At 46.5% G+C, this 26938-nt stretch overlaps 1 protein-coding gene across 1 annotated transcript in view; it reads left to right on the top strand.

Moving 5' to 3' along the window:
- Positions 1-2196: 2196 nt before the first annotated feature.
- BMP2K (BMP2 inducible kinase) overlaps positions 2197-26938 on the top strand; it is a 116584-nt gene continuing 91842 nt past the window's right edge. The window contains 2 exon segments of the mRNA XM_038758913.1: positions 2197-2263; positions 2327-2464. Coding sequence (XP_038614841.1) covers positions 2212-2263; positions 2327-2464 — 190 coding nt within the window. The 5' untranslated portion in view covers positions 2197-2211.

The following is a 26938-nucleotide window of genomic DNA, read 5'->3' as shown; positions in this document are numbered from 1 at the left end:
TGAATGAATGAATGAATGAAAGTACTTCAGAAATATTAGTATTAGGAAGTGCTTCAGAAATAGTATTATGGAGTGCTTCAGAAGTATCAATATTAGGAAGTGCTTCAGAAATATTAGTACTAGTAGAAATAGTATTATGAAGTACTTCAGAAATATTAGTTTTAGGAAGTGTTTCAAAAATATTATTATGGAGTGCCTCAGAAACATTAGTATTATGAAGCACTTCAGAAATATTACTATTATGGAGTGCTTCGGAAATATTAGTATTAGGAAGTGCTTTAGAAATATTAGTACTAGGAAATGCTTCAGAAATAGTATTATGAAGTAGTTCAGAAATATTAGTATTAGGAAGTGCTTCAGAGATATTACTATTATGGAGTGCTTCTGAAATATTGGTATTAGGAAGTGCTTCAGAAATATGATTATTCAAATCCTGGCTCCGCCAACTGTCGGCTGTGTGACTTTGGGCAAGTCACTTAACTTCTCTGTGCCTCAGATCCCTCACCTGTAAAATGGGGATTAAGACTGTGAGCCTCCCGTGGGACAACCTGATCACTTGGTAACCTCCCCAGTGCTTAGAACAGTGCTTTGCACATAGTAAGTGCTTAATAAATGTCATTATTATTATTATTATTATGGAGTGTTTCAGAAATATCAGTATTAGGAAGTGCTTAAGAAATATGATTATTATGGAATGCTTCAGAAGTATCAATATTAGGAAGTGCTTAAGAAATATTATTATGGAGTGTTTCAGAAGTATTAGTATTAGGGAGGGCTTCAGAAATATTAGTATTAAGGAGATGCTTAAGAAATATTATTACGGAGAGCTTCAGAAGTATTCATATTAGGGAGGGCTTCAGAAATATTAGTATTAAGGAGGTGCTTAAGAAATATTATTATGGAGAGCTTCAGAAGTATTAATATTAGGGAGGGCTTTAGAAATATTAGTATTAAGGAGTCACTTAAGAAATATTATTATGGAGAGCTTCAGAAGTATTAATATTAGGGAGGGCTTCAGAAATATTAGTATTAGGAGGTGCTTAAGAGATATTATTGTGGAGTGCTTCAGAAATATTAGTATTATGGAGGGCTTCAGAAATAATAGTATTAGGAGGTGCTTAAGAAATATTATTATGGAGTGCTTCAGAAGTATTAGTATTAGGGAGGGCTTTAGAAATATTAGTATTAAGGAGGCGCTTAAGAAATACTATTATGGAGAGCTTCAGAAGTATTAATATTAGGGAGGGCTTCAGAAATATTAGTATTAGGAGGTGCTTAAGAGATATTATTATGAAATGCTTCAGAAGTATTAGTATTAGGGAGGGCTTCAGAAGTATTAGTATTAGGAGGTGCTTAAGAAATACTATTAGGGAGAGCTTCAGAAGTATTAGTATTAGGGTGGGCTTCAGAAATATCAGTATTAAGGAGGTGCTTAAGAAATGTTATTAGGGAGTGCTTCAGAAGTATTGGTATTAGGGAGGGCTTCAGAAATATTAGTATTAGGAGGTGCTTCAGAAGTATTAGTATTAGGGTGGGCTTCAGAAATATTAGTATTAAGGAGGTGCTTAAGAAATATTATTAGGGAGTGCTTCAGAAATATTAGTATTAGGGAGGGCTTCAGAAATATTAGTATTAGGAGGTGCTTCAGAAGTATTAGTATTAGGGAGGGCTTCAGAAATATTAGTATTAGGAGGTGCTTAAGAAATACTATTATGGAGTGGTTGAGAAGTATTTGTGTTAGGGAGGGCTTCAGAAATATTAGTATTAGGAGGTGCTTAAGAAATATTATTAGGGAGTGCTTCAGAAGTATTAGGATTAGGGAGGGCTTCAGAAATGTTATTTTTATTAAGTTCCTAAGACTGATTATTGTTGTTGTTGCTGCCCAGAGAGAGCGCTCAGTAAATAGGATTGAACGAATGAATGAACGTGGACGCTGTTGGTAGGGGTGGGCAGGCCCCGTCGCCTCCGCCCCCCCGGCACGTGACGGGGTCCCTGACGTCACTTCCGGCGTGCCGAGGGCGCCCGCGCGTGCGCCGTAAGGCGGGCCCCTCAGCCGGCGGCGGCGGCGGCGCCGAGGGAGCGGAGGGTGCGGAGGGGTGTGGAGGGGCGGCTTGTCGGCTCTGTTCTCCTCAGGAGGGTCGGTCCGCCCGCCCGCCCGCCCGCCCGCCATGTCCCGCTGACCGGACGGACCCCCGGACGGGCCCCCGGACCATGAAGAAGTTCTCGCGGATGCCCAAGTCGGAGGGCGGCGGCGGCGGCGGGGGCGGCGGGGTTGTCGGTGTGTCGTGCGGCGCGGGCGTCGGGGCGGCCATCGGCGGCGGAGGAGCCGGAGGAGGAGGAGGAGGAGGCGGCGGAGGCGGCGGAGGAGGCGTCGCCGTCGGGGGTCCTGGCGGCGGCTGTTTCGGGGTCCGGGTGTTCTCCGTGGGCCGCCATCAGGTCACGCTGGAGGAGCCGCTCGCCGAAGGTACCGGGGGCCGGGGGGACACACACACACACACACACACACACACACATACACACAGGGCCCCCCTTCCACCCCCAACCCTCTCACCAACTCTCCTCCACCCTAATCTCCCTCCCTCCCATACCCCCCTCATCAACCCCCCTTCACCCCCAATTCCTCCGCCAATCCTCCCTCCACCTCCCACCCACTTCCCTCATCTCCCACCAATTTCTCTCCACCAATTTCTGTTCACTCTCAACCCCCCCCCAACCAACTTCCTTCCATCCCCTGTCCCCCCTCCACCCCTAATCCCCCCACTAGCCCACCAACCCCCCTCCACCTCCCACCAACCAACCCCCACCTCCCACCATCTCCTCCCATATCTCCTTCACCAACTCCCCTTCACCCCCAATTCCCCCGCCAGTCCCTCCTCCACCTCCCACCAACTCCCTTCTACCTCCCACCACCCCCTCCCCCTCCAGTCTCCCCACTAGCCCCACCAACCTCTCTCCACCAATCTCCTTTCACCCCCAACCTCCCCACCAACTTTCCTCCATCCCCAGTCCCCCCTCCACCCCTAATCCCCCCACTAAACCTCCTCCACCTCCCACCAACCAACCCCCACCTCCCACCATCTCCTCCCATCTCCCCCTCACCAACCCCCCTTCACCCCCAATTCCCCCGCCAATCCCCCTCCACCTCCCACCAACCCCCCCTCCACCTCCAATCTCCCCACTAGCCCCACCAACCTTCCTCCACTAATCTCTCTTCACCCCCAACTCCCCCACCAACTTCCCTCCATCCCCAGTCCCCCCTCCACCTCTCACCAACCCCCCTTCACCCCTAATCCCCCCCTAGCCCCACCAAACCCCCTCCGCCTCCCACCAACCCCCACCTCCCACCATCTTCTCCCATCTCCCCCTCACCAACCCCCCTTCACCCCTAATTCTCCCACCAATCCTCCCTCCACGTCCCACCAACCCCCCACCATCTCTCCTCCACCTCCCACGAACCCCCCTCCCCCTCCAATCTCCCCACTAGCCCCACCAACCTCCCTCCACCAATCCTTCTTCACCCCCAACCGCCCCACCAACTTCCCTCCATCCCCAGTCCCCTCTGCACCCCTAATCCCCCCACTAGCCCCACCAAACTCCCTCCACCTCCCACCAACCCCCACCATCTCCTCTCATCTCTCCCTCACCAACCCCCCCACCCCCAATTCCCCCACCAATCCCCCCCACCTCTCACCAACCCCCCACCAACTCTCCTCCACCTCCCACCAACCTCCCTCCCCCCTCCAATCTCCCCACTAGCTCCACCAACCCCCTCCACCAATCCCCCTCCACCTCCCACCAATGCCCCTCCACCTCCCACCAACCAACCCCCACCTCCCACCATCTCCTCCCATCTTGCCCTCACCAACCCCCCCCTCACCCCCAATTCCCCCACCAATCCTCCCTCCACCTCCCACCAACCCCCCTCCATCTCCAGTCTCCCCACCAACCCCCCTCCACTCCCAATGCCCCCTCCACCTCCCACCAACCCCCCTTCATCTCCAACCTCCCCACCAACCCCCTCCACTCCCAATCCCCCCCCACCTCCCACCAACCCCCTCCACCCCCTGCACCCCCTCCACCTCCCACCAACCCCCTCCTCCACCCCCAGTCCCCCCATTAGCCTCACCAACCCACATCTCTCTCCTCCACCCCCCACCAGTCCCGCTAACCCCCACCAACCTCCATCTCCCCCCAACCAGCACCTCCAACCCCCTCTCCCCCCAACCTCCCACTAAACTTCCTTCACCCCAACCCCCCAGAAACCCCCATCTCCTTCCACCAAGCCCCCCACCCCTTCTCAATCCCCAACCCCCCACCTGCCCTCAAGCCTCCTCCACTTCCTAACCCCCCTCCACCCCCTAACCCCCTCACCAACACCTCTCCACCCTTGACTGGACAGGGAGCATGTGACATTGCACTCTCCCAAGCGCTTAGTACAGTGCTCTGCACACAGTAAGGACTCAATAAATGCAATTGAATGGATTAAATAGATGCTCCCCATTTCCCCACCTGCCCTGCCCCTGACATGCCTCCTGTCCCGGGCTGAAGTCAAGAGAGGGGCTGGCCAAGGATGCTATCTCCGAGGGCTCCAGGAAGGATCTCCCCCCTCTAAACTGTGAGCTGCTTGTGGGCGGGGAACGTGTCCATCCACTTCTGTTGTATCGGACTCTCCCGAGCAAGTAGTATAACAATAATAATAATAATAATAATAATAATAATAATAATAATAATAATGGGGTATTTGTTAAGTGCTTGCCATGTGCCAGGCACTGTTCTAATCGCGGGGGGGGGTGGGGGGATACAAGGTAATCAGGTTGTCCCACATGGGGCTCACAATCTTAATCCCCATTTTACAGATGAGGTAACTGAGGCCCAGGGAAGTTAAGTGACTTGCCCAGAGTCACACAGCTGACAAGTGGCGGGGCCAGGATTAGAACTCATGACCTCCGACTCCCAAGCCCCTGCTCCTTCCGCAGAGCCGCGCTGCTTCTCATGTACTGCACACAGTAAGCGCTCAATAGATACCACTGATTGACCTGGGAGGATCCTGGGCCGGAATGCCACTGGCCACCTTCCGCTCGGAGCCCTCGACTCCCCTGGGCTTTCTTGACCCTAGGGAACAATTGGGCAACGGCCACTGAAGGCCATTGCGATGCCCACCGGCCCACGGCTTTGCCAGGGGATCAAATGAAACAGCAGCCCAGGAGTTGGAGAGCCAAAAAACTTTCTTCAAGGAGTGTTTTTCTACCGGCCTTTTGGGAGTCAGTTGACTCCTAAAAGACCACACCGGCCCGGGTTGCGGGCGGCCTGGGTGCCAAGATTGGCATTTTGCGTTTTTATCGAGTGTGTGCCAAGTTGCTTGTAGGAGTCAGGCCCCAAACTCATTTCTCCCAGTCATTTGCAGAGTCTCTGAAGAGGTGCCCACAGAGCCGAAAAACAACTTGTTATTAACTTCGTAAAATAAAACTATAAAAGCGCAGTTAAACCAAGATTTATATTGCCGAGAACCAGGACCAGCAGCGTCCAGAGAGAGCTTTTTTTTTTTTTTATAAAGTCAGGAACTTTATACAGTAATCACTCTTAGGTGATTATGGATTCTAGGTCTTTTGTTTTGAATTTCACAATACCCCAGGAGCTGCTGTTAGGCCCACAAAGCTATCATGCTGAGTGTACATTATGGTTACTTATTGCATGTTTTCATTTCCTTGTGCTGATTTTTCTTTCTGCTGAAGGGAGGAGGGTTCAGTGTTGTAAATAGACTTATTGTCATTAAAATTGAACTCCCTTGGGTTAAAAATGACTTGCTCGAACTCTCTTATTCGAAGCTGACCCTCCCGTCCTTTAAAGACACCGGCACAGAAATAGTAAGGGAAACGGTGTAGGAATAAGATCTTTATTTTCAGGACGATTAAGACTTTCGCAAGGAGGTAACAGCCTATCGTCAAATCTAGAGAGTCCTGGGAGTATTTATCTAGAAAACTAGCCAGTTAGTCGTAACACCTGACAGATATTTGAGAGAATGAGTTGCCAGTGGTGGTAGAGCCGCCTTTTGTTGTGATTCAAACCACGGAGAAGTAACCGTAAGCAAAGGGAAGAAGAGAGTAGTTTGAAAACGGTTCTTAACTCGCTCTGCAAAAAGAGCCAAGTTCCTGATGGAAAAAGGAAGGTTCAGTTTGCCTAGCCTTATTTGATGGCATTAATTAAAATAGTTGGTCTGTGTTGGCTGTTCGTTGATGACTTAAAATCTAAGAAAATATGTTGAAATCTCCTCAAATTAGTATTTGGCTCTGGTGCGTTCTCCATTTCATGGCCTCTGGGTAATTGGGAAAATTAAAATTAAAATGCGGACTTCAGCTGGGAAAGCATTCGACTAATTTTAAGTTTTTCTAGTAGTCTAGATTGTTGGGTGGAAATGTGAACTTTACTTCTGTAACATTGTACACTTTGTGTCATTGTGGTTGCTTTCCATCGAGGTGCAATGCTTGTTTCAAAACAGAAGATGGATTATTGGCAAGAACAGCAAATTTACGAGGACTAAAATAATATTTAGGAAGTCACATTGCAAATTTTTATGGGCTCTCTTCTTTGTAGGGGATCATATTGCACCTTAACCCCCAATTTCTGAAACACACGTTGAGTAGTAGGCTATATGTAGGTATTTTGAGGAAATCCCCTTGAGGATCCCCAGACTAAGCCCCCCTTTTCCTCAGCTTCCCTGTCCTATGTCTGTAACTCTATTGATGCCTGTTTACTCATTTTGATGTGTACAAATCTGTAATTCTGTTTATACTGATGCCTGTTGTTTTGTTGTCTCCCCTCTTTGGCCATGTCTCTATTGCTGAATTGTACTTTGCAAGCGCTTACTACAGTGCTCTGCCCACAGTAAACGCTAAATAAATATGAATGAATGATTGTCAACTATTTATGGGCCTCTTCTGAAGGTAGTGAAATGGCTTTTTCATAACCTGATAAAATTCTCACCAAATAAGATTTTTCCCTTTTGAAGGCTTTTTAATACACTGGCATATCTGTTGTAGGGAGCTGATTATTCACACTAATTGGGATGGACTAGATCAGGTAATGAAAAGTTTAGAAAGCTGAGCAAAATTAGATTCATCTTCTGTGGCCAGGCTTAAGCTTGGTTTCAGTGGCTCCAACTTTTTTCTCAATTACCTGAACCAGTTGTTTGGAAAATTGGGTCTTGGATAATCACCTTGTTTTTTTTAAATGGAATTTAATTGCTTACTATGTGCCAGGGACTGTACTAAGTGCTGGGGTAGATACAAAGTTATCGGGGAGGACACGGTCCCTGTCCCACATGAGGCTCACCATCTTGTTCCTCATTTTTACAGATGAGGTAACTGAGGCACAGAGAAGTTACAGGACTTGCCAAGATCTCACAGTGGCAGAACTGGGATTAGAACCCAGGTCCCTTCCCCAGGCCCGGGCTCTACCTCTTTATTAAATACTTTGATTTATCAGGTGTTTTCAGGATGAAACTGTGGATTGAATGGGGTTTTCTATAGTCCTCCTGGAATAAGGATTAGCCTGCAGATAAGATAGGCACTTGTGTTTATTGCACACCCACTATATGCAGAGTACTGTACTGAGGGCTTGAGAGAATACAGTAAAAGCAGAAGAAATGGGACCAATCAATACGTAGTTATTTTTCCCCTTGAACACCTGTCCTTAGGCACCAAGTATGGTCACATTGGATTTTTCAGGACCGTTCTAAGTGGATTCCTTGACTATTTATTTGCACTGGTGAAGAGTTATGTGGTCAGTTGTCATGTGATAGTTGTAACAGCCTTTAGAAACAGGAAACAACTGAAATAAAATAAGATGATTTGCTGAAGTGGACTGGAGATGTTTTGGATCTGAAAAGGATTGCTCGTTTCTATATGTGTGTGTCTTTTAGGAACAATTATTCTGTTTTTAATGGTAGTTTTTTATAATTTACTCATTCATTCAATCATATTTATTGAGTGCTTACTGTGTGCAGAGCACACTGTACTTAAGTCATAACATTCTTTGTCAAGACACAGATTCCTTTCAGTTGCTTCAATGAACAGATTGCAGATAGCCTTTATGCTAAATTGTTGTTTTTTTCTTAGACATTCCATAGTGCCATTTTTTACACTTTTACAGAGCTGTTTGTTAAATTTCGTCAGTGGGCCAGTCAGCATTTTTTTTTCAATCCCATGAAGCTGCAATCAGTAAAGATTCCAATTTTGAGAAAGATTCTTTCATAGAGGTCCAATGAAGTTATTTTAGGTTTTGTAGTTTCAACTGATGGTACTTGAAGAAATTACAAATCTGGAGTTCCCCGTGAACATTACTGAAACCAGAATCTGGAATCGGTGTAACTTGAGATGCCGAGGGTGGATGTCACAGTGATATTGAAAAGCCTGATTGCCTGTAATTTCATCTGGCTTGAGTGGATTACATTTGGCCACAGGTGTTGTATCTGATTTGTCATATTGAGATTTTACGTTTCAGGATAAGTAATTTGACTCGTTGGCTTTTAATTGTAGTGTGTGGATCAACAGTAAAAATGGAGATTACAGTGCAGTGGGGGATAGCATTCCTCGGGCTAATAGGTGATACTTTTCAAAATAATATTTAAGTGCTTACAGTGTTTCAAACACTGTTTACTGGGGTAGTTACAAGGTTATCAGGTCCCTGGCCTAAATGGGGCTCACAGTCTAAATAGGAAGGAGCAGGATTTAATCCCCATTTTACAGTTGAGAATACTGAGGCACAGAGAACTTAAATGACTTGCCCAAGGTCACACAGCAAGCAATTGGCATAGCTAGGATTAGAACCCAGGTCTTCTCATTCTGTGCCCGTGCTCTCTTGGTTGTTTGTATGCTGTTGTCTCAGATTAGTGCTCCAGCCTGAAAATTTATAGATATTTTTGAGATGGTGAAAGTTCTTTGAGTGGTAGCACCTTTTTAAGGACCTGATTAAGACCCAAGACCTTCCTGATTTGACTTCTGACAGCAGGAGATGCAGTATATGGTGGTCATCCCACATTCCTCTTCTCACCTGCCTCCTCACTCACACACCTTTCCCCCGTAAATCCGTATTACTCCCTCACAGAGATCTCCGCTCTCTGGACCCCACCCATCTTTCGGAGCACCTCACACCCCACCTCGCCGCCCTCTCCTCTCTACCCAGTCTTGATGATCAGATTACTGCTCTCAACTCTACCCTTTCTACTCAGGTAGACTCGCTCGCTCCCCTTTCCCTTCGCCGCTCTCGCACCACTAACCCACAGCCCTGGATCACTGCCACTGTCCGCCTCCTTCGCTCTTATGCTCGAGCTGCCGAACGCTGCTGGCGAAAGTCTAAACACCATGCCAACCTCGTTCACTTCAAGTTTATCCTTTCCTGCCTTAACTCAGCCCTCTCTTCTGCCAGACAAAACTATTTCTCCTCCCTTATTGACACCCATGCCCATCACCCCCGCCAGCTCTTCCGTACATTCAACTCCCTTCTCAGGCCCCCGGTTCCTCCCCCTCCTCCTTCCCTCACCCCCAACGATCTGGCCTCCTACTTCATTAACAAAATTAAATCCATCAGGTCCGACCTCCCCAAAGTCTCTTCCCCCCTTTCTCCAACCCCCCGGCTCTCAACACTCTCTGCTACTCTCCCATCCTTCCCAGCGGTATCCTCAGAGGAACTCTCCTCCCTCCTCTCAAGTGCTACTCCGGCCACCTGTGCTTCTGACCCCATTCCCTCTCATCTTATGAAATCTCTCGCTCCATCCCTTCTCCCCTCCTTAACTTCCATCTTCAACCGCTCACTCTCCACTGGTTCCTTCCCCTCTGCCTTCAAACATGCCCATGTCTCTCCCATCCTAAAAAAACCCTCTCTTGACCCCACCTCACCTTCTAGTTATCGTCCCATATCCCTCCTACCATTCCTTTCCAAACTCCTTGAACGAGTTGTCTACACGCGCTGCCTAGAATTCCTCAACAACAACTCTCCTCGACCCCCTCCAGTCTGGCTTCCGTCCCCTTCATTCCACGGAAACTGCGCTCTCAAAGGTCACCAATGACCTCCTGCTTGCCAAATCCAACGGCTCATACTCTGTCCTAATCCTCCTCGACCTCTCAGCTGCCTTTGACGCTGTGGACCACCCCCTTCTCCTCCACACGTTATCTGACCTTGGCTTCACAGACTCCGTCCTCTCCTGGTTCTCCTCTTATCTCTCCGGTCGTTCTTTCTCAGTCTCTTTTGCAGGCTCCTCCTCCCCCTCCCATCCTCTTACGGTGGGGGTTCCCCAAGGTTCAGTGCTTGGTCCCCTTCTGTTCTCAATATACACTCACTCCCTTGGTGACCTCATTCGCTCCCACGGCTTCAACTATCATCTCTACGCTGATGACACCCAGATCTACATCTCTGCCCCTGCTCTCTCCCCCTCCCTCCAGGCTCGCATCTCCTCCTGCCTTCAGGACATCTCCATCTGGATGTCCGCCCGCCACCTAAAGCTCAACATGTCGAAGACTGAGCTCCTTGTCTTCCCTCCCAAACCTTGTCCTCTCCCTGACTTTCCCATCTCTGTTGACGGCACTACCATCCTTCCCGTCTCACAAGCCCGCAACCTTGGTGTCATCCTCGACTCCGCTCTCTCATTCACCCCTCACATCCAAGCCGTCACCAAAACCTGCCGGTCTCAGCTCCGCAACATTGCCAAGATCCGCCCTTTCCTCTCCATCCAAACCGCTACCCTGCTAATTCAAGCTCTCATCCTATCCCGTCTGGACTACTGCACTAGCCTTCTCTCTGATCTCCCATCCTCGTGTCTCTCTCCACTTCAATCCATACTTCATGCTGCGGCCCGGATTATCTTTGTCCAGAAACGCTCTGGACATATTACTCCCCTCCTCAAAAACCTCCAATGGCTACCGATCAATCTGCGCATCAAGCAGAAACTCCTCACCCTGGGCTTCAAGGCTGTCCATCACCTCGCCCCCTCCTACCTCACCTCCCTTCTCTCCTTCTACTGCCCAGCCCGCACCCTCCGCTCCTCCACCACTAATCTCCTCACTGTACCTCGCTCTCGCCTGTCCCGCCATCGACCCCCGGCCCACGTCATCCCCCGGGCCTGGAATGCCCTCCCTCTGCCCATCCGCCAAGCTAGCTCTCTTCCTCCCTTCAAGGCCCTGCTGAGAGCTCACCTCCTCCAGGAGGCCTTCCCAGACTGAGCCCCTTCTTTCCTCTCCCCCTCTCCATCCCCCCGTCTTACCTCCTTCCCTTCCCCACAGCACCTGTATATATGTATATATGGTTGTACATATTTGTTACTCTATTTATTTATTTATTTATTTATTTTACTTGTACATTTCTATCCTACTTATTTTATTTTGTTGGTATGTTTGGTTCTGTTCTCTGTCTCCCCCTTTTAGACTGTGAGCCCACTGTTGGGTAGGGACTGTCTCTATGTGATGCCAATTTGTACTTCCCAAGCGCTTAGTACAGTGCTCTGCACATAGTAAGCGCTCAATAAATACGATTGATTGATTGATTGATTGATTGATTGATTCCTCTGGCCCATTGTAGAGTCTTCCTTCTACCTGCCGGAATCCCTCCTCCCCATTTTTCCTACTCCTCGGGTGCCAGGATCCCCACACTGATGAGCTCATTTGGCTCCAACAGCCCTTTTTGCTTCCTGCTGAACTTGTTCAACCAAGTTGTGAGTTGGAGGATGAGCAGCCAAAGAGTTAAAGCTGCCACTCAGCATTTTGGAAAGGGCAAGTCACAACTCTTCGCTGCAGGCTTTCAAAACACACCTGCCTATCCGGCTGGGTTGGGTCTTTGGGAAGGCAATTGGGTAAATAACTCAATAGTGATGGGGCAGGGGTCCGGGGGGAAGAGAAGGAATGGATAAGGAAGAAGTATGGAAAGAAGCTGAAACCTGGTTCTCTTTTCTGCTCTGATCCTTTGCATGCAACATTACATTTTTCTGCATAGGTTTAGTATCAGTCAATGAGTCCAAACTATGACTGATTATCTTGTGGTTCTTTGGATGTTTTTTTTTCCAATAGTATTTAAGTATTTACTATGTATCGAGCACTGTACTGAGCTCTTGGGAGCGTGCAACAGAACTACTAGATAGGATCCCTACCTCCAAGGAGTTTACAGTCTGGCTGGCTGGTTCGCTGAGCTCATTCCACTGGGCATCAGGCATTAATGTGGATTTTTGACTGGTCCACTGTGGATCCCCATCGTCAGACCATTAGCCTTTCGGGCCTCCGCAGTCCTCCCCTCGGTTTCACAACACTTCCATTTTTAAGATGCGACCTGGCAGTTTCACTTCCTTACAACCATCAGGGGAACCTCTGGAGTGGCCCTTGTTGCTTCCTTGGAACCAGGTGTGTGTGAGTGACCCTTCCCTATTTATGGTCTGGCTTCTGCAACTGAATGATCAAGGAAAAGACCTTAGTTACCGTGTTTAGTAAGGTCTTATCTCGTTGTGGGCAGGAAATGCGTCTGTTTATTGTTATATTCGACTCTTCCAAGCCCCTAGTACAGTGCTGTGCACACAATAGGTGCCTAATCAATATGCTTGAATGAATTAATATATACCATAAATGTGCCGAGAATCGGGGGAATCGGGAGATCTGAGTTCTAGTCCAGGCTTGGCAAGTAGGAGGATGTCTGTTGGGGGTAATAATAATAATGCTGGCATTTATTAAGTGCTTACTATATGCAAAGCACTGTTCTAAGTGCTGGGGAGGTTACAAGGTGATCAGGTTGTCCAGTCTTAATCCCCATTTTACAGATAAGGTAACTGAGGCCCAGAGAAGTGAAGTGACCTGCCCAAAGTCACACAGCCGACAATTGGCAGAGTCGGGATTTGAACCCATGACCTCTGACTCCAAAGCCTGTGCTCTTTCCACTGAGCCACGCTGCTTGTAGCCATTATACATTTCTATCCTATTTATTTTATTTTGTTGGTATGTTTGGTTCTGTTCTCTGTCTCCCCCTTTTAGACTGTGAGCCCACTGTTGGGTAGGGACTGTCTCTATGTGTTGCCAATTTGTACTTCCCAAGCGCTTAGTACAGTGCTCTGCACATAGTAAGCGCTCAATAAATACGATTGATTGATTGATTGATCAGCTTATCCCCCTCCCCACCCCAAACCACCTAGGACCTTGGCAAGGTGGACAGGTCCAGTAGGGATCCTGAAAAATAGGTGGTTAACATAGACAGCGAAGATTGCAGCAGTTGTCAAGGCAGTTGCCTGCTAGGTTAAAGCCACTATGGCCACGGCATCAGCAGTCAGTGAGTTCTGCACATATGAAATTCTGCACGTACGAAAACCTTCGTGTGCATTGTGCAACATGCCGTGTCCCCGCCTCCCTACACCACCAGCAAGGATGAGCGTGCCAGAGGTTTCGCGTCAGTGAATCAGTTATTTTACACAGGTTCCTGACAGTTCTGAAATCTCAGGCCTGAAGCTCATCCTTAGTTCCCCTTAGGAGACTCCACCAGCTCTAGGTAAAGCGCTGGGGTAGAGAGAAAACACTCGTCCCCCTCTCCATCCCCCCCCATCTTACCTCCTTCCCTTCCCCACAGCACCTGTATATATGTATATATGTTTGTACATATTTATTACTCTATTTCTTTATTTATTTTACTTGTACATATCTATTCTATTTTATTTTGTTAGTATGTTTGGTTTTGTTCTCTGTCTCCCCCTTTTTAGACTGTGAGCCCACTGTTGGGTAGGGACTGTCTCTATATGTTGCCAATTTGTACTTCCCAAGCGCTTAGTACAGTGCTCTGCACATAGTAAGCGCTCAATAAATACGATTGATGATGATGATGATATGGCAATTGTCCCACCAAGGGCTCCCCATCTTTTAAAGTTAAGGAAACAGAGAGAGGTTAAGTGACTTGCCCAAGGTCACCAGCTGGAAGGTGGCAGAGCTGGGTATAGGACCCAGGTGTAATGAGGTGCTGTTCTCATGTCACTAGATCACACTACCTCTCGCAGTGTTTGCAGAAGATGGGCACTACATTTCCCAGCGTCACTTATTTCTGTGCATGTGCCGTGATTTCTGTCATCCTCCTTTCTTCTTTGCTCATTCACAGAAAGCTTTCAGAGGTGGGAAGCTCTGCAGTGGGCTTTCCTGGCCACCCTGGTTTGGATTTTACTGCCAATGCTCTTACTCTTTCCATGCCTGATTCTGGAAGGATTGAATTTTAGTGCTACAGTTTAAAGTCTGCTTTCCAAATCAATTCCAGAAAATCAGGTCTTCCTTTGGAGCAGGGTCATGTCATTGGGAGTCCGCCCGGAGGATTCAACCCGGCGGCTCCGGCCGGCCAGCCTGGTGGTTTTCCAGACTGAGCCCCTTCCTTCCTCTCCCCCTCGCCCCCCTCTCCACCCCCCCATCTTACCTCCTTCCCTTCCCCACAGCACCTGTATATATGTATATATGTTTGTACATATTCATTACTCTATATATTTATTTTACTTGTACATATCTATTCTATTTATTTTATTTTGTTAGTATGCCTGGTTTTGTTCTCTGTCTCCCCCTTTTAGACTGTGAGCCCACTGTTGGGTAGGGACTGTCTCTATATGTTGCCAACTTGTACTTCCCAAGCGCTTAGTACAGTGCTCTGCACACAGTAAGCGCTCAATAAATACGATTGATTGATTGGGAACTACCTTCGCTCCTCCTGAATCTGTTTTTATCTGGACCATTCTCACTGGTTTGTGGGTGTAGTTTACTATCTGAACAAGAGTAAATGAAGACTTGTAACTTGAAGACAGGTATCTTGAAACCTGAGCACTGTGATTATTGGCAGGGACTTTCCTCATTCTTACTAGAGGCCTGCGAATGCAGCCATTTACTTTTTATGCTTTTACTGTTACATTTTTATGCCTTTTCTGCTCAGTGAAACCAGTGGGAATTTGGTTGCACTTTGCAAGCAGGCTGGGGGAGTTTCCATTGTACTCAAAAGATTTCTTTTGTCATTGCTAATGTTTCTAGTGTGATCTACCCACCTCAGAGGGAGTGTGGAAAATAAAAAAACGAATGTGACTAGAGGGTTTTGAGTTACGTAAGGAAAAGCTAGTAAAAGACTTTGAGGTGACAATATAATTTGTTGTGGCTATCTAAACGCTTCATTAATCACTAAATGTTTAGTGTAGGCTTACTTGAAAATTAAAATAGAAAACATATTTTATGACCAAGATTCTTACCAGTTTTCCAGTGAAAATTCTATTAGATCTTGATTAATTTCCTTTTTTCCCCTAAGCATATTTAAAAATAGTGAATTTCTAATTCCCTAGACTATGTATTCCCTTCTGGCAATATTGTGAGTTTTTGCTACACTTTGTTAGTTTCTTTGTTAGTTGTTAGTTAACTTTCCTATGTTAAAAAAAAAAGGAAAAATAGTTACTTTTAAAATGATACAACATTACAGATTAGAAACCAGGTCCTTGGACGCCCATGCTCTTTCCACTAGGTTGAAATGCTCAAATTTACAAACAACTGACCTTTGTGTTTTAGTTTGTCATTAAACAAAGAAGCTGAGCTTCTTTTAGATAAATCAAGTTGACATAGTATTGAACTTTCATATTTTCCTCTCTCCCACCACCAATACAGACTCACAACCTCCCCCCCCCCCCCAAAAAAAAACACCATAGGCAGTGCCATGATGAATCAAGCCTTTGGGCCCATTCAGCCCAAAATTCTGTCTCTTACAGGGTCCCTAAAGCACATTTGAAGGAATAGTTTGATAAGTTACATGCCTTTTAAAATTCCTGATATTTCCCTCTAACAGTCATTATGGACCAATCACCTGTTAATTCAGCCAATCTCTGTGAACATACCGAGAGCATTTGAAAGAACATCTAGATGGAGTGAATTTCATTGATTCATTTCTTAACAACACCACTAACTTTTCATTTGGAGTGTGGGGGTGAAAAAAGAGGTAGGAATTTTAGTGTGGGAGACGATTGGGATGAGACTGGCTCCAAAGAGCTAATAGGACAGGTGGCCATCATTTTGGGTAGATTTAGTCCCGACTGGAAACTCCCAGGACTCGGTAGAGGCCTGGGATGGATAAATCTGGTTTCCTGCTCAGAAAACTGTGGGGCTGGTCGCTCCCGTGGAGTTACTCCCTAGCATCTCACTGCATGGCAAGTTGTGAGCCCCTCTCTTTCAATGGTCGGTTCCCCAGTTTTAATACTGTGGGATTTGGTGAACAGGATACCCACTAAACATATTTTATCTTTTTTTAAAATGGTATTTAAGAGCTTTGGGCCGGGCAGTATACTAAGCACTGAGGTAGATACAAGCAAATCAGCTTGGATGTAGTCCATGCCCCATACTGTAGGGGTCATGGTCTTAATCCCCATTTTACAGATGAGGTAACTGAGGGACAGAGAAGTGAAGTACCAAGCGCCCAAGGTCCCACAGAAGACAAGAGGAAGAGCTGGATTTAGAACCCAAGTCGTCCTACTCCCAGGCCTGTGCTATTTCCATTAGACCACACTGCTTCTGTTTTTACTAGCCTTGGTGTGTAAGACCATATTCCCCATTACCCTAGTCTGTGAGCCCGTTGTTGGGTAGGGACTGTCTCTATATGTTGCCAACTTGTACTTCCCAAGCACTTAGTACAGTGCTCTGCACACCGTAAGCGCTCAATAAATATGATTGAATGAATTACCCTGTGTCAATCAGTATTTGAAGTCCTATTGGGTGTAGAGCACTGTTCTTAGTGACTAGTTCCGTGGAAGTAGTGGGCATGATTCGTGCTCTCAAGGAGCTTAAAATCTGATAACGGTGCTCCTTGTACAGCCTTTTAGCCCATTGGATAGGAACACCTGAAGGAGGAGCACCCAGTTAGCACCCCTCTGCCCAGAGTGGCCCTGTTGTCTCTCTTATCATCTTGAATCAAGCAAAAACTCCTCACTCTCGGCTTCAAGGCTCTCCATCACCTTGCCCCCTCCTCCCTTACCTCCTTCACGTCCCTTCTCCAGCCCAACCGACACACTTGGCTCCTCTGCCCTGCTAACCTTCTCACTGTGCCTCGTTCTCGCCAGTCCCACCGTCGACCCCTGGCCCACGTCTTACCTCTGGCCTGGAATGCCCTCCCTCCTCACATCCGCCAAACTAGCTCTCTTCCTCCCTTCAAAGACCTACTGAGAGCTCACCTCCTCCAGGAGGCCTTCCCAGACTGAGCCCCCCTTTTTCCTCTCCTCCTCCTCCCCCTCCCCACAGCACTTGTGTATATTTGGACATATTTATTACTCTATTAATGATGTCTATATAGCTATAATTCTACTTATTCTGATGGTATTGACACATTTTACTTGTTTTGTTATCTGTCTCCCCCCTTCGAGACTGTGAGCCCATTGTTGGGTAGGGACCGTCTCTATATGTTGCTGACTTGTACTTCCCAAGCACTTAGTACACTGCTCTGCACACAGTAAGCGCTCAATAAATACGATTGATTGAATGAATGAGTGAGTGCAGCAGTGCCCATTGGCATTTCTGTGAGACTTGCTCCTGAAGAAAGCACCTGTCCTCATAAGCACACAAACTAAAGTGATGCCTGAAACAAAAGAGTTTGGTGCTTTCCCCTTCTAGTTATCAAGCCTCAAACAGACACCATGAAGGTAACTTCTCAGTTCTCATTTCAGTTTTTAGTCATCTCAAGTGGAGAATATTTTTAAAAGGTGCTTTTTATATCTGGGGTATTTAGCTCAAGACCGATTCATTTTTAAGCAACTTTATTGTGTCAGTTCTATCAATTGTAACTTCACTCATCGGCTTCACTAGCAGGAAATGCAAATATAGCAAAATGAACTATCAAAGGCCTTAAATTAATTGCAGCTGGAGAAGTGGGATCTTCAGAGTAGAGGTATGATGTTTGATGTTAGCTTTGTTTTTCAACAGTTCTGGTGCCATGACAAATGGGAGCAACCTTTCCTTTCTGCAGGATGCAGCTGTGTTCTGCAGTAGAAACAAAAGGAAACAGTTTGAGATATTTACTCCACTTCTTATCTAGCAGATAAATTTGATTTAGGGCTAAGCATATTTAGTGTCCCAAACTGTGATGGGAACAAAATGGACAGTACTTTGAGCCTGAATTCACATTTTCTATCTAATAATATTAATAATAATGGCGGCATTTATTAAGCACTTACCATGAGCAAAGTGCTGTTCTAAGCGCTCGTGGGATACAAGATCATCAGGTTGTCCCACAGGGGGCTCACAGTCTTAATCCCCATTTTACAGATGAGGTAACTGAGGCACAGAGAAGTTAAGTGACTTGCCCAAAGTCACACAGCTGACAATTGGCAGAGCTGGGATTTGAACCCATGACCTCTGACTCCAAAGCCCAGGCTCTTTCCACTGAGCCATCTTATGAATATTTTTCATGACAAAACACTCTGGGTAGCCATGAAAGCAGGTAGTCATTGAGGCGGGGAATGTGTCTACCAACTCTATTATATTGTACTTCTTCCAAGAGCTTAGTACAGGTGCCCTGCACATAGTAAGTGCCCAGTAAATACCATTTCTTGATAATTGTGTTTCCTAGGGTGCGTGCTTACTAATTCCTAATTATATGCCATATACGTCATGCTATGAAATAATCCTCTGCCTTTTGGAAAGAAATGGTAGTTTTCTGTGTGGTTCCATTGATGGGGCGTGTGTGTGTGTGTTTGCTTCATTTCTCTCTCTGTTTTAATATTGCAGACACATTTTTCCATTTAAAATTGCTTGCAAAAAGTCAGATCAGTCCGATCCTGTGCTTTAAACTGTAATTGGGATTTGGGCCTCAAAAGGTCATCCAAAGTCATTGTTGACAAGGAGGTCCACCCTCATCCTGTTTCCCCCAAACATCCTGGACGCTACTTTCGGACAGAAACAAGGGGTGTCACGGCCCTTGTCCCCAGGATGTGGGTGATCTTCTCTCCTTACCTCCTCGAGGCAGGTTGCCGGTCCACCAGAGGCCGGTGTAAAATGTTTCCGAGATCGCAGCTGGGAATCGAGAGCTTTGACTTTTAATACCAGTTCTGTGTCGCTTTGGGAAAAGCTACTGTGTCTTTAGAGTGGAGGTGCACCGCCCGCTGTCCACTTCCTCGGACCTCTCATTCTTGAGTTAGGCATGCCAACTGAAGGTCCAGATCTGGTCCCAGATGCGGTGTTGTTCCGGGTGGGCCCCGGCAGGTTTCTAGGTACAAGGAGTTTGCAGTTGGGATTGTCACAATCTCTGCTGTACTGAAATGTGGTTCTGGCCAGGGGACAACTTGCAGGGCTTTGGGGACCCAGGTCCCTGGGGCCAGGTTGGGACAGATCTGATCCTGATTGGGTTTAGGTAGCCCTCCAGGGTACCCAGTCCTGTCAGAAGGCATCAAGACTTACTTTCAGGGTATGCTGGGGGTCGGGAAAAATTGTGGGACATGAAGCCATCCATTGATCTGGACATTGCTTTGCACTTTATTCATTTAGTCATATTAACTGAGTGCTTTCTGTGTGCAGAGCATGGTACCAAGCGCTTGGAAGAGGACAAAACAGTAATAAACAGACCCATTCCCTGTCCACAACGAGCTTACCTTAGTCGATCCCTTGGCTTTGATGGGGAAACAGGGCTTGAACCCCGCAGTTGTGGGGTGACTCTGGAGAGTGGGAGGGGATTCAAGTGAAGTCTCGGGGAGACTATGCATTTGCGTCTGGGGGGCCTTTTCATAGTTTTTAAAGAAAACTGTTTAAGTGAAAGACAATAACTAGAAATGGAAGGTAATAGTGAATTCAGTGACCTAATCACCGAACGTGACTACTTGGGGAAGAGTGGTATTCCTTTCAGCCAACGAGATGCCATGGTGCTCTAGTAGCCTGATTGACCGCTCTGCCTAAAATTCCTAATTGGCTTCCAGTTATCAGATGAAGAGACAGGATGAATTAGGGCCGGTTCTGTTCTCCATCTACACTCACTTGATTAACTCATTCACTCCCACGGCTTCAACTATCGTCTCTACACTGATGGCACCGAAATCTACATCTCCTCCCCTGTTCTCTCTCCCTCCCTCCAGGCTCGTATCTCCTCCTGCCTTCAGGACATCTCCAGTCTCCTTCTGTTCTCCATCTATACTCACTCCCTTGCTGAACTCATTCGCTCCCACGGCTTCAACTATCGTCTCTACGCTGATGACGCCCAAATCTACATCTCCTCCCCTGTTCTCTCTCCCTCCCTCCAGGCTCGTATCTCCTCCTGCCTTCAGGACATCTCCAGCCCTCTTCTGTTCTCCATCTATACTCACTCCCTTGATGAACCCATTCGCTCCCACGGCTTCAACTGTCGTCTCTACACTGATGACACCCAAATCTACATCTCCTCCCCTGTTCTCTTTCCCTCCCTCCAGGCTCATATCTCCTCCTGCCTCCAGGATGTGTCCACCTGGATGTCTGCCCGCCATCTAAAACTCTATGTATTACTCTATTAATGATGTGTATATAGCTATAATTCTATTTTGATGGTATTAACACTTGTCTACTTGTTTTGTTTTGTCTGTCTCTCCCTTCTAGACTGTGAGCCTGTTGTTGGGTAGGAACCACCTCTATATGTTGCTGATTTGTACTTCCCAAGCGCTTAGTACAGTGATCTGCACACAGTAAGCACTCAATAAATACGATTGAATGAATGAATGGAGGCAGAATTACTTGAATACCACACTTCCCCTGGTGATCCCTCTGAAGAGTATTGCTCATTCCTATTTTCCCATTTGTTCAGGAATCAGACTGGATGGTCCTAACTGACCTGGGAATTTGGGTCGCGGGCCGATTAAATGCAGTTATTTTTCTTTTCTGCATCTTCTTTTAAATGAGGGGCAAAGTGAATACTTTCTATAACGTGGGGCTGAAGTGATGATAGATGTTTTGTTATGGCATCCAAAAAGTGTGGTGCTCTTCTAGACCAAGTCTGAAGGAATGTTGTAGGGGGGAAAGAAAGCAAGGGTGGGAAATTATGAAATCTGTATAGTCACCGAGAAATAGCAATGTTGAAATACTGTTACAGTGAATATTATTATAACAAACACCCTGCTGGTTTTTGTACAATCCTGCCAACTAATCTTAACTCCACTATGTGTTTAGTCATGTTAAAAAAATAAAACCCACAATACATAACTCCTTAAAATCTAACCCACCCTGTCATCGATTATCAACTCTCCACATGTGACCAGACAGAACTTGTTTCCTCAGGAGATGATTCTGACCAGTTTGAGTCTGTGGAGACCGTCTAATTCCAATCTCCCTGAAAATATCATCAGTCAAGAGGGGAGGTTATTATTCCCTCATAGAAATCAGAACTGCACTTCTGATCGGATGTAGGGTGCTGAGTAGAGAGGCCCATCTTCCCTGCTCTGTGACCATCAGCTAACTAGTCAGTATGGGGAGAACACAGCAGTGTGTGTGTGTGTGTGTGTGTTTTTCCTCCCCCCACCCACCTCCTAGCTAGTCCATCAGGGTGCTGAATTTCTGGTCTTCAGTGTGCAATAAATGGGATTGTAGAAGCATGGAAATTCACCATATAGTGAAATAATTTTAGAGGTGCTTAGATTTTGCTTAAATGCTGGTAAAGGAAAGGTTTTTTTTCGCTGAATGAATTACATTAAAAGTCTCGCCCCTTGATTCTTTGGTTTAAGCCAGTTAATCCAGCTCCTCAAAGCAAAAATGTGCCATACTTCATCAGAGGAGATACCATGTCCCGAACTATTTATTTATTTTATTTGTACATATCTATTCTATTTATTTTATTTTGTTAGTATGTTTGGTTTTGTTCTCTGTCTCCCCCTTTTAGACTGTGAGCCCACTGTTGGGTAGGGACTGTCTCTAGATGTTGCCAATTTGTACTTCCCAAGCGCGTAGTACAGTGCTCTGCACATAGTAAGCGCTCAATAAATACGATTGATGATGATGATGATGGGATAACTGAATAAGAAATGTGAAATGGTGAACAGGCGCAGAAAGCCCGCGTGCCTTGTGTGGGCACGGCCAAAGAATTTTAGTCTGAGCAAAGCAAGCCAGGAAGTCTCGTAGGGACTGAAATCCTCAGACAGTATCAGAGAACCCAGATGGCCGGGTGTGTTCTCTGTTGGCGCAGGGTTCTGACTTGCGGCTCCGAACATTTTTGTGTGACTTTATCAGTTCCAGCAGAGAAGAGGCAAGCAGGTGATTGGAAAGGTGCCAGGAGCTTCTGGGGCCCAGCAGTGTTTTGGGAAAAGTTGCTTGTGGCCAGCAGCTGGTCCGTCTCCCCGAGCCTCCGCCTTTTCTCAAGAGGTGCATACTGTACACAAACAAAATCCCCTGGGGAGAGGGAACCATCTACAGTGTGCACGGTCCCATCCTGTCTCCAAGGCCGATTCTTTTCTAATGCCCTCTGATTGCATCAGTAGCACTGACAAGCACTTTGTAACAGTGCGTTGTGCACAGTATGCGCTCAATAAATACGGTTGAATGAGTGAGGAGAGAAGCAGTGTGGCTTAGTGGATAGAGCCCGGGAGTCAGAAAGACCTGGGTTCTAATCCGGCTCCACCTCATGTCTGCTGTGTGGCCTTGGGCAAGTCACTTAACCTCTCTGGGCCTCAGTTCCCTCGTTGGTAAAATGGGGATTAAGAATGTGAGCCCCACGTGGGACAAGGATTGTGTCTGATCTGATTAACTTGTATCTATCCCTTTGCTTAGAACAGTGCTTGGCACATTGGAAGTGCTTAACAAGTGCCACAGTTATTCATTTTTTTAAATTATTATTATCACACTCACCGTGCCTCCTTTTGGGGTTTGATGTCGGCCCAAACTGTGGTCACTGGCTTTGCTGCAAAGGCAGCTTCAAGAGTAAGCTTGGAAGACTCTTTTGGTTTAATCATCATCATCAATCGTATTTATTGAGCGCTTACTGTGTGCAGAGCACTGTACTAAGCTCTTGGGAAGTACAAGTTGGCAACATATAGAGACAGTCCCTACCCAACAGTGGGCTCACAGTCTAAAAGGGGGAGACAGAGAACAAAACCAAACATGCTAACAAAATAAAATAAAATAAATGATAATAATGATGATGATGATGACATTTGTTAAGTGCTTACTATGTGTGAAGCACTGTTGTAAGCACTGGGGGGGATACAAGGCGATTAGGTTGTCCCAAGTGGGGCTCACAGTCTTAATCCCCATTTTACAGATGAGGTAACTGAGGCTCAGATTAGTTAAGTGACTTGCCCAAGGTCACACAGCAGACGTGGCGGAGCTGGGTTGACTTTCCGAAAAGACAACACTTGGGAAAACTGAATCAGCGCGGCAATTATAGAAGTTGGCAAATACGCCGCAAGTGATTAATGAGAAAATCAATGTTTTACTTCTATGCTTACTTGCCCAATTTTGTTTTTTAATATTTGCTTTTAAACACCACTTTGTCCTTTGATAGGGTTCTGCTGCAAGGTATGTTTTCACTATGCGTCTTGGCTAGAATCACATTCAGGGTTTGGGGAATGTTCACCAGACTCGTCTATTTAGAGAGAGTATGGGCTGCTGCAGAGCCAGAACAGCTTGTGTGCATGTGCACCATGTCAGAATGGGTGAATATAAAAATAATAATGATGATTGTGGTGTCTAAGCACTTACTGTGTGCCAAGCGTGTCTGCTGTGTGATGTTGGGCAAGTCACTTCATTTCTCCGGACCTCAGTTACCTCATCTGTAAGTCTGGGATAAAGATTGTGAGCCCCATGTGGGACAGGGATTGTGTCCAAAATGAGCCCGTTGTTGGGTAGGGATTGTCTCTATCAGTTGCTGAATTGTAATAATAATAATAATGATGATGATGATGATGGTATTTGTTAAGGGCTTACTATGTGCAAAGCACTGTTACAAGCGCTGGGGGGAATACAAGGTGATCAGGTTGTCCCACAGGGGTTTCACTGTCTTAATCCCCATTTTACAGATGAGGTAACCGAGGCACAGAGAAGTTGTGACTTACCCAAAGTCACACAGCTGACAAGTGGTGGAGCAGGGATTAGAACCCATGACCTGACTCCCAAGCCCGGGCTCTTTCCACTGAGCCACGCTGCTTCTCAAAACTTGTACTTTCCAAGTGCTTAGTACGGTGCTCTGCACACAGTAAGTGCTCAATAAATATGATTGAATGAGTGAATGAATCTATCCCGGTGCTTAGAACAGTGCTGGGCACATAGTAAGCACTTAACAAATCCCACAATTATAACTAAGTGCTGTGGCAGATACAAGGTAATCAGGTCCCACACGGGGTCCACAGTCTTAAGTAGGAGGGAGAACAGGGATCGAATCCCCGTTTTGTAGTTGAGGGAACTGAGGCACAGTGAAGTGAAGTGACGTGCCCAAGGTCACAAAGCAAGCAAGTGACAGAGCTGGCTTAGAACTCAGGACCTCGGACTCTCAGAATTGGTTCTCTTTCCACTAGGCCATGCTGCTGCTCTGAATCCAGTATGTTTTTTCTTCATTCATTCATTCATTCATTCAGTCAGTCAGTCAGTCAGTCAGTCCATTCATTCAGTCATTCAGTCATTCAATCGTATTTATTGAGCGCTTACTGTGTGCAGAGCACTGCTTTGCCCAATGCATCCCTTGTCTAATGGAACTGGGTGTGCTCGAACCAACCACTGAAAATAGATTTCCCAATTGGATTGTAGATTTCTAGTCTGTGAGCCCACTGTTGGGTAGGGACCGTCTCTATATGTTGCCAGCTTGTACTTCCCAAGCGCTTAGTACAGTGCTCTGCACACAGCGCTCAATAAATACGATTGATTGATTGATTTTAAGTTGTTTATTTGAGAGCTCTTTTAGTAAGAACTGTCAAAGGGTCATAGAGACATGCTCATTTGCTTCTAGACTGTGAGTCCGTTGTTGGATAGGACCGTTTCTATATGTTGCCAGCTTGTACTTCCCAAGCGCTTAGTACAGTGCTCTGCATACAGTAAGTGCTCAATAAATACGATTGAATGAATGAATGAATATATGTTTCCAACTTGTACTTCCCAAGTGCTTAGTCCAGTGCTCTGCACACAGTAAGCACTCAGTAAATACGATTGAAAGAATGAACTTGCTATTTCATCACATGTGAGCTATAAACTGTGTATGGGCAGGGAACTTTTCTGCCAATTCTGTTGTATTGTACTCTCCCAAGTGTTAGTACAGTGCTCTACGCATAGAAAGCACTCAGCAAATGCAATTGATTGCTCTGCAAGTGCTGTGTTTTTTGGTAGCTGGAAGGATTTTGCCCCTTGAGCAGGGTTGGGCAAAATACATCCCAGGGACCAGATCTGGCTCAGACAAAGCCATGTCTCAGCTGAAACCTGGGATCCGCTCATACACGTAGACCAGCGTGCCACGTGGACAGATCACGTTGAATCGATTAAAAGAGTGGCCCTTTTCAGGTAGCAACTGTTTTAGCATGATGAGACAAGACGAGGAAGAAAAGGTGAAAAGAGTGCCATGCGTGGCCAATGTCAAACAGGTGAGCGAAGGACATTCTGTTATGCAGTGTGGTCAGGGCTGTTTGTCCTCTGCGTTGGGCTTTTCAGTCACAAAGAAAAGCAGCATGGCCTCGTGGCTAGAGCCTGGGCCTGGGAATCAGAAGGACCTGGGTTCTAATTCCGGCTCTGCCACTTGTCTGCTGGGTGACCTTGGGCAAGTCACTTCATTTTCTAGGCCTCAATTCCTTCACCTGTGAAATGGGGATGAAGACTGTGAGCCCCATGTGGGACAGGGACTGTGTCCAACCTGATTAACTTTTATCTACCCCAGTAGATACTGGCACATAGTAGGCACTTAACAAATACCCTTAAAAAACCCCCAAAACTCCAACAAGTTCCCCAAATTCCATGTGCCTGCTCTCTCTCTCTCTCTCTCTCTCTCCCTCTCCCTCTCCCTCTCCCTCCCCTCCCCTTTCTCCCTCCCTCTCACGCACACCCCAAAGATGAACTTCACCATCAAAGGCGTGTCATGCACACTTACTCCTCTTAATGGATTGGCTCCAGATGGCCGTTTGGTGTACGCAGCTGTACTTTTGGCCACAGTGACCTGTAACCAGGCTCCGAACCATAAATCCTCTCCTCAACCCCTTGTGTGCCTTCACTGAAGGCTGAGTCGGTTGGCGGTGCCACAGGTGGAAGGGCAACCATGATCCTGTCTCCAAAATCCCTGCAGCCTTCCCTTCCCTCTACTCTTTTCTCCATTACTTTCAGCCTCTGTGCTTCCCCACCTCTTCCCTGCAATGTCTGGAACAGCCGTAAGAAATTGGGAACGTGTCCTCTGCCAAAATAATTGCCCACTCCTGAGCCATAGTATAAACTCATTGTGAATATAGTAATAATAATGGCATTAAGCACTATGTGCAAAACACTGTTCTAAGCGCTGGGGAGGTTACAAGGTGATCAGGTTGTCCCACGGGGGGCTCACAGTCTTAATCCCCATTTTCCAGATGAGGTAACTGAGGCCCAGAGAAGTTAAGTGACTTGCCCGGAGTCTCACAGCTGACAATTGGCAGAGCTGGGATTTGAACCCGTGAGCTCTGACTCCAAAGCCCTTGCTCTTTCCACTGAGCCACGCTGAATGAGAGCCCACTTTATAACTTTATTATTGCCTTCCATATATAAAGCAAATGTCATTGTAGATAGTCCGCAGGATATAGTGTGTGCTTGGTTTAGTCACAGTTGGGGTGCAGTCTTTAGATGGGTCCGGACTTTAATTCTTTTGTGATATTTGTTAAGCACTTACTATGTCAGTCGTAATTACTGAGCACTTACTGTCTACAGAGCACTGTACTAAGTGCTTGGGAGAGTACAGTACAGCAGTAAACAGACACAATCCCTGCCAACAATGAGTTTACAGTCTAGAGGATGAGCTTATGTGCCAGGCACTGTACTAAGCGCTGGAGTGG

Source organism: Tachyglossus aculeatus, chromosome 17, assembly GCF_015852505.1.
Source record: "Tachyglossus aculeatus isolate mTacAcu1 chromosome 17, mTacAcu1.pri, whole genome shotgun sequence".
Taxonomy (NCBI): Eukaryota; Metazoa; Chordata; class Mammalia; order Monotremata; family Tachyglossidae; genus Tachyglossus; species Tachyglossus aculeatus.
Note: the sequence above shows the minus strand (reverse complement) of the source record. Positions and strands in the feature narration are given on the sequence as shown.